Source organism: Pteropus alecto, unplaced genomic scaffold, assembly GCF_000325575.1.
Source record: "Pteropus alecto unplaced genomic scaffold, ASM32557v1 scaffold157, whole genome shotgun sequence".
NCBI lineage: Eukaryota > Metazoa > Chordata > Mammalia > Chiroptera > Pteropodidae > Pteropus > Pteropus alecto.
The window spans coordinates 724920-737929 of record NW_006440626.1 but is presented as its reverse complement, the minus strand read 5'-3'; the positions used below and the strand labels follow the sequence as shown (position 1 = coordinate 737929).

Genomic DNA, 13010 nt, shown 5'->3' with positions numbered 1-13010 from the left:
ACAAACCATCGTTGGATGAGAAATGTCAGTTCATAAAATATTCTTGGAGGAAAACCTAACCCTGTGCTCAAGAGCTCCTTAACTCTGGGGCATTTTCTGTTCCCTGGAGATAAGGATCTGATTATTCACTCTTGGAATGAGCTCCTCATTTTACAAAGAAACTAAGGTCCAGAGAGAACTGTACATTTCCCACTGAGCATGGAATCTCTTTCGCCCGACATTTTTCCTCCAAAAACTTTCGAATCGACAGAAACGTTTCCAGAGCAGTACAATGAATACCCACGTTTGCCAGTCGTTAACGTCGTGCTGCCTTTGCTTTATCTCTCGATCCCCCTCCCTCACTCCACATACGTGGGCACGCGTGTGCGGTGCGTGACACTTTCCCCCTAAGACTCCAGTGTGCATCTTCTTCGTAATCGCAATGCAACGGTCACGCTTAAAAAATGTAACATCTAATCTATATTATTATCCGATACACGGTCCATAACTCGAATTTCTTTCATTGTCATACTAACTATAATAGTGTTTGTTATAGATGATTTGTTTTTATCCAGGGAGTGCACGTGCAGCCTTGGCCTTGAACCTGTGACCCGAGCGGGGTCACACCACAGGTCTCCAGACAGCTCACAGACCCAGGACTTCAAGGTTTCCATGCCAGCACTTTCACTGGTTAAGCCGGTTCAGGTTCATCTCAAGAGCCCAGTGTCTGGTACCTACTAGGGTCTCTATAAAAAGTTGTAGGAATTAGCATCCTCATTTTACAGTATGGAAACTGAGGCTCACAGAGGCGTGGCTTGCCCCCAAGGTCTCATTAGGCGACAGACGCGGGAGAAGTCACTGCCTAGGTCTCCGCTTTGGTAACGGCTCAGAAGCATGAGCGCGCTGGGGCACCTCTCGGGCCAGGGAGCCTGGGGCGGGGCGTATGCAAATAACCCTCGAGAGGCCGCGGATTGGCCGGCGCGGGCGGGGGCGGGGCGCGCCGGGGGCGGGCCCCGGGCCCGCAGGTGAGCCGCCAGGGAGAGGCAGGTGCACGCTTGCCCGCTAGACCGCCCGCCGCGCGCCGTCGCGGTCTGTCCCAGGCATGCCTTCGCTCTGCGCCTTGCTGGCTCTCGGCTTCCTGCGGCTCTGCTCTGGTAAGTGGATGATGAGCGGAGGGGGCCGTGCCCAGGGCGGGCAGTTGTGTCCTGGGGCGTGGCCTGCACCCTGACCCTTCAGGGGAGTCCTGAGAGGAGCCTGGATGGGAAGGGGCGTTGGGAACGGGAACTTCATTTGTTCAGTCCAGCAATAGGTCCGATGCCTGCTGTGTGCCAGGCCCTGGGCAGGCTCTGGGGGCCCACATATTAATAATAGCCAACATTGATTAATAAGCTTCGTCTAGTGGGGATTCCAGGGCTCAAGGAGGACAGAACCCTCTGGTGGGTGTGCGGGAGAGCAGAGAAGGCCTTGGGCTAGACTCACAGTGATGCCCAGACTGGGGGAGATGGAGGAACAGTCTAGGTGAAGGGGCACATGGGCAGGCTCCGGGAGGAGGGAGGTGGCATTGTCTATGCTGGGAACCTCCTTACTGTCCGTTGTCCATCCGTGTGGCTGGAGCTTGGGGTGGAGGGGGTGTGCATACGGCTGAGGCCAGAGGCCCAATAAAGCAAGGCCCAAGACTTCAGGACCTCATTGCCCCTCCAGAGAGACTGGACTGCGTCGGAGGGCAGTAGGGAGCCATGGATGGGGCCTAGCGGGAGAGTGACTCGGTCAGATTGGCATGTTAGGGAGCAGAGGTTGGGGGAGGGCTTGTCACTAGGTGAAGAGGGTGAGACTCCAAGACTTAGCTGACTCAGGTGGAGAGATGCCTAGGAGGGGCAGGGGGGTTCTTGATGACTGAATGTCTGCCGGGGGAGAGAGAGGACCTGGACTGCCTGGTTCCTGGCCAGGGTGGCTGGGTGGGGGCAGCGTGCTGCCCATATCTGAGGCAGGTTCCTGAGATGGCCCATGGGGAGGGTGAAGCCTGGTGCCTGGCACACAGCAGGTGCTCAGTAACTGCATGCAGAGATGTGCGTGCATGTTTGTCGGGCGGAAGGCATGGGTGCCCATGGGTTGGACAGTTCTGCCAGGAGTCAGCTTCTGTTCTCACTGCACCCACCAGGTGTGAACTTCCAGCCCCAACTGGCCAGCGTGACCTTCGCCACCAACAACCCCACCCTCACCACTGTGGCTTTGGCGAAACCTCTCTGCATATTTGACAGCACAGCAACCCTCTATGGCCCCCATCAGGTCTACCTCTACGTCCTGGTTGCCTCGGGTGAGGGTCCTGCTCCCCCTTGGCTTTGCTGAAAGGGGCTTTGACCTGTCTGCAGGGAGGAGGGAAGGAGGCAGATAGAGGGATGCTCGGTCCCTGTAACTAAACTGCCCCATGCACCTCACCAACCTGCACTGTGTCCGCTCTGGGCCAGCCCTGGGCTGGGCACTGTCGTCACAGATGTGTTCTTGACCTGGAGGGACATCCGGTCTAGGGAAGAAATCATAACAGTGCTGATCACTGAGTACCTACATCGTACCAGGTGCTTTGTACACCTTAGAGCTGATATTTATAGCCAGCCTGCAAGATAACACAGTGGACCCTCAACGCGGGTCTGAACTGCACGGGCCCACTTATCTGAGGATCTTTTTTCAATAAATACTGTAAATGTATTTTCTCTTCTTTATGCTTTTCTTAATAGCACTTTCTTTTCCTCTAGCTTACTTTATTGTAAGAATACTGCATATAATGTGTTAATTGGGTGTTTATGTGACCAGTCGACAGAGAGCTGTTAGTAGTTACATTTCTGGGGAGTCAAAAATTATATTCAGATTTTCAAACGTGCCCTTAACCACCTAACATACAAAATATGTGTTAATTGGCTGTTTATGTGACCAGTCGACAGAAAGCTGTTAGTAGTTACGTTTCTGGGGAGTCAAAAATTATATTCGGATTTTCAAACATGCCCTTAACCACTACGTTGTTCAAGGGCCAACTGTATCATGACATCTATCACAGAGCGAAGAAACGGGACTCAGAAAGGTGATTGATGCACCGGAGCTCCGGGCCCGGAGAGCGAATCCAGACTCCCTGGCCTCAAGCCCAAGTCCTTCCTGTGATGGCTCAAGACCAGGGTTCTGGGGCCCAGCCCTCGCCCGTTCGCCCACAGCCGTCCTGGGCTTCCTAGAGAAGGAACCCAATGACAAGCTCTTACGTTTCTAGCAATCAGCCATTTACAACAGCTCACTTGAGATCCTTTTATTCTTTCATCCATCATTTACTGGACCGCCTGTCTACCTGTGTCCTGTCTGTGGGCATTGTGGGGTATTTTTCTCCCATTTCACAGGCCGGGGTCCAGAGAGGTAAATTGGGTTGTCCGAGATCACCCGGCTGGTAAGGAAGAGACCTAGGGTCCGCCGTGCGTCCCCTGCCCCCACGTGTTTCCCCAGTACTGTCTGACCCTCCTTTCCTATTTCACGGAAGAGAGAGGGTCCAGCGAGGAAATGACAATGGTCTGTTGGGGTGGGGGGATTACAGGCCTGTGACAAGATGAGGTGGACACAGAGCCCAGAGTAGGGGAGCCCCTCACCCCCGTCCATTACCTCCGTTGCGCAGGAAGCCTGCCCCGTGCCCGCCCCCTGAGCACAGTGCTGGCTCAAAGAGGTTGTTCATGGGCGTTTGATGATTGACCGAGTAAGCGGCTGAGCTGGGGTGGCCCGGAACCTCACTGCCGGCACTGTCTCTACAGCCAGCACCAGGAACGCCTCTGTGCAGGATGACACCAAGGCGCCGCTGAGCTCCACGTTCCAGCAAATGGACGGAGGGAGGACAGGCCCGTACAAGGCCTCCGCCTTTGACCTGCACCCCTGCAGCAACCTGCCCAACTTGGATGCAGTAGGGGATGTGTCGCGGGTCTCGAATATCCTGAATGCATACCTGGTTAGGGTAGGCGCCAATGGGACCTGTCTGTCTGACCCCAACTTCCAGGGCGTCTGCAACCCACCCCTGTCAGCGGCCACGGAATACAGGTGGGTGTGGGCAGCTGGGGCAGTTGTGCCCAGCCCCAACTCGAGAAGACTCAGAGCTGGTGAAGTGTGTGAGGCACATATCCTGAGAGCCTATTATGTGCTAGGACCATCCTGGATCCCATAAAGGGCTTCCTGGGTATGTGACTGAGCACAGGGCCGGCCCCGTACTCAGAAGGGCCCTTCCTGGCTAAATGCTCTGCCATCTCGAAACTCTTAATTTTTAAAACAAGAGGCCTGAATTTTTATTTTGCACTGGGCCCTGCAAATTATGCACCTGGTCCTGGTCCATCACCGAGGTGGCACTTAGCACCCAACCCCCCTTCATTAGACAGGAAAGGAAACTGGCGCAGAGAGGAAAGGGGGTCACCTGGTGACAAGCTGGGGCCCAGCCTGGACCGGAGCCCCACCGAAGGCTTTCCCAGCTCCCACCTGATCCTCCGCCTTTTCCTGCTCCCTCCAGCACACTTTTTTTGGCCCACCCCACCCCAGGGGGGCCCTCATTCTTTCCCACAGGCGTTTCCCCAGCATCTTCTCTGTGCAGAGCTCGGGGGCTCATCCCGGACCCATGGCCTAGCCCCAGAGGGTCTCAGCTGGTTTCAAAGCCGTTCCTCTTATCATGGAGACGCCTGGGTGGGGGTCTCTGTCCCTTCTCAGCTGCACTCGGGGGCCAGGCCATCACTTGCTTGCCGTCCTCTTTGATGGCTTGGCCCCTCCTTTGACCTCAGCCACCATGCAGGACACGAGTCCTCAGTCTCTGCCCCACTCTCCACCCTTCCTCCAACTTCGTTCTTACCCTCTCCCTCCAACTCAATGGCAAAGCCCACCCCGCCTCCCGGACACAGGCGCAGACCCCAGCCTCTAGAACTGTCACCTGCAAACCTAGAGAGGTGACAGATTAGGCAGAACAGTGGATGCTACAGAGATTCTAAGGGTCTTCACTTTTTTCTCGTGTTGAACTAGAGGCTGTCCATTCCTTAATTTTCAGAACATTCAGCATTTGAAACTGATTTTAAGTCAGCTGTGGGTATTTGGTACTGGATTGCCTGATCTTCCTTTATACATTTTATCTATATATAAAATGTAGCCCTTATCCCAGAGCAGTGGGGTGGAAATAGTTGTGGTGGTGGTGGTGGTGGTGTTGGTGGTGGTGGTGGTTGTTATTTTGTCTTTTTTTGTGATACCAAGGACCAGACTGGGAAAAGTGAAAGGCAAAAATTGGGGACAAATGGGTCAATACTCAAGAAATATGCTACACGTGCAGCATAGAGAAACAGAGGGGGCTCCCAAGGGGAGAGCCTAGAGGAGGCCTCTGACGCTACCAGCTTCCTGGAGGAGATGGCATCAGAGCTGGGGAAAAGGTCCAGGGCAGTAACCTGTGGCCAGGTGCCAATGCAAAGTCCAGCACCGCCCTGTGGCCGCCTAGATTTCCATCTCCTAGAAGTCCCCACTCTGTCCCCCGCCCGGCCATCCTAATACCTCCCATCTCCCTGTGACCGGGGCTCACAGGATGGACAGAAGTCATCCTCGATCCGTCTCCTTCCAGATTCAAGTATGTCCTTGTCAACATGTCCACCGGCTTGGTACAGGACCAGACCCTGTGGTCGGACCCCGTGCGCACCAACCAGCGTAAGTGCTAGGGTGGGCTGGGGCCAGTCTTCAGGGACCCTGGGAATGTGGACTCAGGTCGTCACTCCAAAAAGTCTCCCCAGACACCGGCAGGCCACCGGGTTATGAGGAAATGCATCTTAAAATAATTTAACCTGAAACTTCATCCTCCAAGGGCTGTGCAGTTTATCCTGCATTTAGAGCCTAAACAGCCCCTTCGTTGAATCCTCACAGCAACAAACACCATAAGCACTGAAGTGGTCCCAGAGGCAGGCTCAGCCGTGGGCGCAGGAGCCCCGAAGCAGGAGGAGTGCCCCGCCTCCCCTGGCTGTTCTTCATTTTCCCACAGAGCCTGGACGGTTTCGCCAGAAGCGGGAGGCTCCGAGGCCCAGGTGTTCGCCCGGCCTCTGAGCCTCACCGCGCGTGAGCCCTGCAGGCCCTCAGATCCCACATCTGCGAAGAGGCAGGAAGAACCCGGTGCTTTGCCTCCCCAGCAGGGTCCCTTCCGGTGACCAGACAAAAGCGCTAGGCCCAGCTGTCTTGGGGCTGCAGTCAGGCTGTGGGGAGAGCATCCCCTCCAGGGCCAGACAGACCTATGGGTGTGAGCCTGGCGTCCGAGTGCCCTTGCACGGGACTCAGTCTCCCTCAGCTGCCGTGAGCACACTGCAGAATGAGGGTCCTGTGGGGCCTGCGTGGGTCAACGGCTGGAAAGTGGTCGGCTCACAGTAGGACCTATACATTGTTTGTTCACTTGGTTCCTAAAGAGTGACACAGGCCAGGGCGGAGGGAGACCCACGGTCCACCCGGGCCATTTGCTTCACCTTTCATAGTTTATAATCTGTATCCCACCCATCTAACCGGAGAACTAGAGTCAGTCGACAATTTAAAATTATGTAAAAAGACAGTTAAAAGTGACCAGACACACACAAGAGAATGCTGGGAAGTGGGAGGTGGGGACAGGCAAGATAACTGCCCCTCAGTGCTGGGGAGAGACAGTCATGGAACTGGGTCCCCACTTCCTACCTGGGACTGGGGGCACCCTGGGCTGGGGGGACCCCGTGCGTCCCTGGGAGAAGGCCAAGGGTGCAGAGTCCGGGGCGTAATGGGTCCGTGTCCCCTTAGTCACCCCGTATTCCGCGATCGACACGTGGCCGGGCCGGCGGAGTGGCGGCATGATCGTCATCACGTCCATCCTGGGCTCCCTGCCCTTCTTCCTGCTCCTGGGCTTTGCCGGTGCCATCGTCCTCAGTCTCGTGTGAGTACCCAGCAGCTGGAGGGCGGGGCTTGGGGGCACATTGGACACGCTTCCTTGGGAGGGTCTTCTGAGGCCGGGGAGAGCCTGGGCGAAGGAGCTGCCTCTCGCTCTGGGCGGAGTCCAGGGAGAGGGGAGCTGAGTCTGAGGACGTCCAGGGTCAAGGTCAGCTGGGGAGACAGGGGCTTTGTGGGCAGATCCCACACGTGACACAGTCGCCCAACCTAGGGCGAGTATCTGACCCTCCTAGGCCTCAGGTTCCTCTTCCAGAAAATGGAGTTACTGATAAATGTCGCCCACTTGGTGGAGCTGTGAAGGTCGAGAGAAATAATCCCTACCAACCTCAGGGCAGCACCTGGGCACTAAACAAGTAATAGCTTTTGTCGTCATTATAATTCACCTGCTTGCAGTACAGATGGAGAAACTGAGGCCTGAGGGAGAAGAGCGGCCCAAGGTCACACGGCCAGTTAAAACAGAGCCAGGACCGAGCCCTAGTCTCCTGGCTCCATCACTAACGGCTCTGAGTTGCGTCTATTTGGATAAGGATTTGGGGTCTCCATGGGGAGTCTCGAGCAGCTAACAGGCTGCTGGTGGGAAGACAGGCAGGCACACATTCATTCCTGGGGGGATTGAGCAGGGGGTGGATCGAGGCACCCACAGTTGCTGTGGGAATCCAGATCCTGCCTGGAGCATCAAGGTGGGCTTCCTGGAGGAAGGGACAGCAGGAGCAAACTCTCATCAGGACAGGGATGGATGGAAAAGTCACATGCAGTGCGCTTCTCAGAGAGAGAGAGAGGGAGCCCCAGAGGACTTCGAGAATCAAGACGGGTGCCTGTCCCAGGGGCAGTGGGGAAGCAGGTGGAACAGCTTCTTAGAATAGGTGAAATTAAGTGGACACGTAGAAAACAGCCAGGCAGGAGAGGACGTGGGTGGGTGGAGGATGGGGAGGAGGCAGTGAACTCGGAGATCAAGTTGCCTCTGACATTTAAACTAATAAAAATACAGATAATAGATGAGATTAGCCACCAAGAGACTGGTCTGTCTGGCCAGCCCTGGGAGCAGTCAGGACACAGTCATGTCCTTCCCTCCCTTTGGGCAACACCCTAATCTGGCACCTAAGGTCCCGTTATCTGCCTCATCCTGGCTCTTCCATTTACCGCTCCTGTCACCCCAAGCCCAGCTCCAGCCACACCGCACTTCCCGCTGTTGCCCCAAACACGCCCCAGCCGTTCCTGTCAAATGCCCAGAATGCCTGTCTTCGCTGACATAGTTCCAGAAGGGTGACACCGTCCTTGTCCCAGGGCCTGGCACGCAGTAAGCGCTCTGTAAGACAGGTCTATTGAGTGAATGCCTAAGACGACATCTGTGAAAGCAATGTCTAAGCGAAAGGTGCCTGGCCAGTGGAAGGGCTTTGGGCTTGCTCCGAGTCCCTAACCCTGGCTCTCTTTGTCCCCTTGGTCAGAGACACGGGCGATTCTGATGGGGAAGCCACGTACGACTCCCAGGTCACGCAGGAGGCCACCCTCGAGTCCCTGGGGACCTCGGAGGCTTCGTACACGTCTGTGAACCGGGGGCCGCCCCTGGACAGGGCCGAGGTGTACGCCAGCAAGCTCCAGGACTGAGCTGGGGCAGTGACCTCCTCCCCTGGCCCCATCCAAGGCGACACAGGGCCTGTCGGTCCAACTGCAGAAAACGATTTCAGTAAAATCTCCCCAAGAATTTGATTTGAATGAATATTCACAGAATGAATGAGTGAGGAGGTGAATGAATGAGGGGTACTGAGGGGTTGAGCTGCTTCTCTAGAGGGCGGGGACGGGGGACGGGGGTGAGGGTGGGAGAGGACTGTTCAGGACACCTGGTGGTCTGACCACCCCCTGTGAAATGGGGAAACAGCACCTCCCCGGTCATCTCACGGAAACTTTAGGGTGACCCGTGAGAATGTGCATTTATTGGGTGGTGTTTGGGGTTTGCTGGCTGCGAGGTACCGGAAATCCGGAAACCAGACAGCAGCCTGGGTGTGGCTCTGCTGGCAACTCACCCACAGTCACCTCTGTCCCTCTGGGGCTCAGCTTCCTCATCTGTGAAACCGGTTGATGGAAACGGTTCATTTCAAGGCCATGCACGCCTGGCTTCCTTCACAGCTTTCCCGTCCCGGTGGGAGGACAGAAAAGGCTGCGGGCCACAGAGTCCACTTGGGGGTGAAGGGGCTCTCCAGTCTTGGGTCTCCACTCAGATGACTCAATTCTGTCTTTTGAGCCGGGAGCAGCTTCCCTCTTGTGGACATGCAAAACAAGTCCCACTTCCCACCGCCGAAGGGACGTCTGTCAGAACCGGGCCGGTTAAAGCAGAGGACCAGCTGACAGCTCCCAGGGCACCGGTGGCTCTCCGGGGCACGGACACTGAGACATGCACAGGTCCAGGAGGGGGGTCCGAGGCAGGGGGCAGAGGCCGTGAGAAGAAGCCGGAAAGCGAGGGCGAGGGGGGTGGTTCGGGAGCAGCCAAAGCAGTCGATGGTCAGTCGGGGTGGCGGGGGCGCCGCAGGAGCCTAGAGGAGCCAGCCCTTGGGCAGTGGGAACGGGAGGGAGGAGTGGTGGGTGCTGCTCCGTGCCCGGCACCGCCTCCCGCATCCCTGAGACCGTCTTCCAGGCCCCAGGGGGCTGGATCCGCAGCACGGGAATCACCACTTCCTCCTCCTCTAGAGCCCACCGCCTGTCGCCTGTCGCCTGTTGGGCAGTCCAGCCAGCCCGTCACCCTGACTCCCCAGCAGCAGTATACGAAGGGCAAAGCGCCCTTGAAGTCTGCCCTCGTCACAGACTCATGCGAGTCTGCACTCTCTTATAGCGTGCCCGTGCTTATTTTATTTTTTAAATTAAGGTGAGATTCACATAACAAAATTAACCATTTTAAAGCGAATTATTCAGTGGCATTTAGATTGTGCAACCGCCACCCCTATCTAGTTCCAAAACATCGCCATCACCCCCGAAAGGAAGCCGTGATCCCGTCAAGCAGTCACAGCCCGTTTCCCCCTCCCCCGCCCCAAGTCCCTGACGGTCTCCAGTCTGCGTCCTCTCTCTGCGGATTCATTCACTCCATGTCACATCCATGGACTCGCTCACATGGGACCTTTCGCGCCCGGCTTCTTTCCCTTAGCATGATGTTTTCGAGGTTCACCCACATTGTGGCACATGGCTGAATAATATTCCACTGTCGGGATTTATCATTCATGGTTGATGGACATTTGAGTGAAAACGCTGGTTTTCACTTTTGGCGACTGGGCCACTCTTGGGCTACTTGGAGCCGTGCTGCCCTGAACAGGCACGTTCGTGTGTTTGTTCGCAGACCTCTTTCGGTCGTCTCGGGGCCATACCTGTGTCACACAGTCATTCTGTGTGTCACTTTATGAGGAATCATCACACTGCTTTCCACAACGGCTGCACCATTTTGCATTCCCACCAGCTGCGTAGCCTGCTGGAGTATTGTGGTTGCCGTGGAGAAGCCTCCATACTTGTGCTATAGGTTTGGGTGTCCCTTGGTCTGGATCCGTCCCCCCACTTGAAATGCAGGACCTCCAGGTAACCTGAGCCCCTCTACATCATGGGAGTAGCTGGCCGGTAGCCGTCTCTCCTCTGGCCTGGTTATTCCGGGCCCTGGGAACACAAACTTCCAGCTACTGAGAAATTTTAACAATAGTTCATGACGCAAACGCTAAAGGGACCAAACTGAATGAACACAGATGGGCAGGTGTTTCAGGGTCGTGCGTGAGTGAGCAAACGAATGCTCCGTGCATTTGCTCCAGCAGGACGCAGCTCCCTGGAGGACGAGTGTCGTCTCCCGGGGGAGCATGAGTCTCCTCTTCTGGCCTGATGAGACAATGCCGTAGGGAGAGGCTCTGGTCTCATGGGTAAAGCGCAGCCCCTCTGGAGCCACACAGGTCTCATTTACCTATCAGCCGGGACACCTGGGGTGAGCCACCTCGTCTCCTGCAGCCTCGGTTTCCTCATTTGTGAAAAAGGGGCCACGAGTGGAACGCACCCAGCGTGAGGTCATGGGGGTGAAGCTGGACGGCGGCTGTCTGCCCTCATTATCGTCCTCCCTCCATCACCCCCACCCCCACCCCTGCCTCCCAGCGCAGCATGTGGCGAGGGGAGGGAGGAGTCTGGCAAAAGGGAGTCAGGAGCAACTTCTGGGTTTGGGGCCAGGGCCACTGAGTACCTGGTGAGGCCCTCGACCAGAATGGGGACAAACAGGTTGGGTTGGAGGCATCGGGACTTCGGGGTGAGTGAAATAGAAGCTGCTTATGATGTAGCAGGGGGGGCTGGGTAGTGGGCGAAGAGCACCTGGGCGTGCAGCTCTGGGGGACAAAGAGGCAGCAGATATCGGGCTTGGAGGTATTCGAGTGGGACAGGTGCATAGTTATCCCCAATTATTCACTGCCTCCCACTTTCAAAGGGTTATGCTTGCTCTGCCAGCCGTCATCAGGTTCTGTCACGGGACGAGCTGGGGGCCACTTCCGAGCAGCTATGCAAGAGCCAGCCTGCCACCCTCATCCTCTAGCATGAGACTACACCCCACTGGGGGGCTGCTCTGTCCGTCCGGGCCCCTGAGTAAAGGAGCCACGTGGAGCGACATGTCGAGCAAACAGGAAATAAACCTTGTGTTGCAGACACTGAGATTTTAGGATCGATTGTCCCCGGAGGGGAGCAGCTCCGAGCTGGTGGGCCAGTGCCCTGGTACATATTCACATCGGCCACTCAAGCGAGGCTTCCCCGCAGCTGCTCTGAGTCTTGGCGGAATGCCCCGTGATCTTCCCAGGACATAGGAGCACAGGGGGCCTGCGAGGTGCTGCCACACGATGTGTGCCACCAGCCGCCGCATCTTCCTGCGAAGCAGCTGTGAGCCAGTTTCCCATCTCAGTTCTGATGAGGTGTGAGGCTCCCTGCCTGGCTTTCCTTCCCTCCTTGGGGCTCGGCTGCCGGCTGCAGGACCGTGTCGCAGCGTCAGTCTGGGGAACGAGGAACGCAAAGAGCTGGCATTTTGTTCGTCTTTCTTTTGCTGTCTGAGCGTAACAGGGACTCACGGGTTCAGTTTGTTTATGACTGGCCCACTCTGTCAGCCCCGCCTTGACCGTCACGTGGCAGCAGAACCTAGCCTCTGGTGTTTGTTCCCTCCCTCGGTCCCAGAACCTCGCTGTCACTGAGGCAGTGACAGTCTACCCACTGTGTCCCCTCCCCCAACGCCCACGTGTCTGCAGACTAAACAGCCCCTCCTCCTTCCACTGGTCCCTGTCAAGTGTGGCTTCCACCTCATGCAGCTGGGAGCGGGGTGGGGGGCGGGCAGAGAGGGTGAGCAGTCATCTTTCAGAGTCTGGCGTGGGTGGGGCAGGGGCACAAACCTCTGCCAACTTCCAACCAGCTCTATCCAATCTGTGCAGAAGGAGCCAAGCAGTGGGTGGCTGTGGGTGGGAGGCGCTGGACTCGGGCTTCACAGAAACCTCTAATTATAAATTCCCACAGAAGCCATTTCTCTAGCTGGCTTCTCAGCTTCTGAAGGGTGCCCCTCCCCAGGGCCGAGGGGGCTTCCCACCTCCGCTCAGAAGCCGCTTCACCTCCCTCCCGCCCCAGTCATGGTTCACGGGTAGCTAATCACACAGCAGGGTTAGACATGCTGTGTGACTTGGGGCCAGGAAGTAACCTCTCTGGGCTCCGCCGACCTCATATGTGCCAAGGGGGTCAGAATGCTTGAGAAGGCTGCTCCAAAATAGGTGAGTTTTCCCCTGAGATCCTGTCAATCATTAAGGGATGTCGTTCAATTCGATCTAATGGAACCCAGAACCCCAGGCTTAGGAAACCTCAGAGCCACCCTTCTGGTCAAAGGAACAGGAATGCACAGAGGAAAAGTGAGCGCAGAGCCTTGGACAGAGCATGGTCTGGCCTTCAACACACAGGTCAGGCGAGAGGAGCTGTAGGAAGCCAGAGGGAGGACTTCCTCCCCACCCAACCGGGGCTGGATAAGTCAGGAGGGCTTCCTGGAGGAGGTGGTGCTTTGCTCAGATCCCTACCATCTCTAACTCACAGCTCCTGAGGTCAGAGGTCATGTTCCATAGCTGTCACTAGTA

General features: G+C 56.5%; 1 protein-coding gene across 2 annotated transcripts; it reads left to right on the top strand.

Moving 5' to 3' along the window:
- Positions 1-1009: 1009 nt before the first annotated feature.
- On the top strand, positions 1010-8574 carry UPK3A (uroplakin 3A). 2 transcript variants are annotated; one of them, XM_006917327.2, is made up of 6 exons: positions 1010-1133; positions 2138-2293; positions 3759-4038; positions 5582-5664; positions 6766-6898; positions 8358-8574. In XM_006917327.2, the coding sequence occupies exons 1-6, from the start codon at positions 1082-1084 to the stop codon at positions 8515-8517; spliced, it is 864 nt and encodes a 287-aa protein (XP_006917389.1). In that variant the 5' UTR covers positions 1010-1081; the 3' UTR covers positions 8518-8574. The 2 variants fall into 2 exon arrangements, with proteins under 2 accessions (XP_006917389.1, XP_006917390.1); XM_006917328.2 differs by lacking the exons at positions 3759-4038; positions 5582-5664.
- Positions 8575-13010: the final 4436 nt, after the last annotated feature.

Bases quoted from the DNA above. Each gene is read 5' to 3' on its own strand.
- UPK3A (XM_006917327.2), top strand. From the start codon at position 1,082: ATGCCTTCGCTCTGCGCCTTGCTGGCTCTCGGCTTCCTGCGGCTCTGC. The intron at 1,134-2,137 runs GTAAGTGGATGA...TGCACCCACCAG, and splicing joins CTTCCTGCGGCTCTGCTCTG to GTGTGAACTTCCAGCCCCAA. The intron at 6,899-8,357 runs GTGAGTACCCAG...CCCCTTGGTCAG, and splicing joins GCCATCGTCCTCAGTCTCGT to AGACACGGGCGATTCTGATG.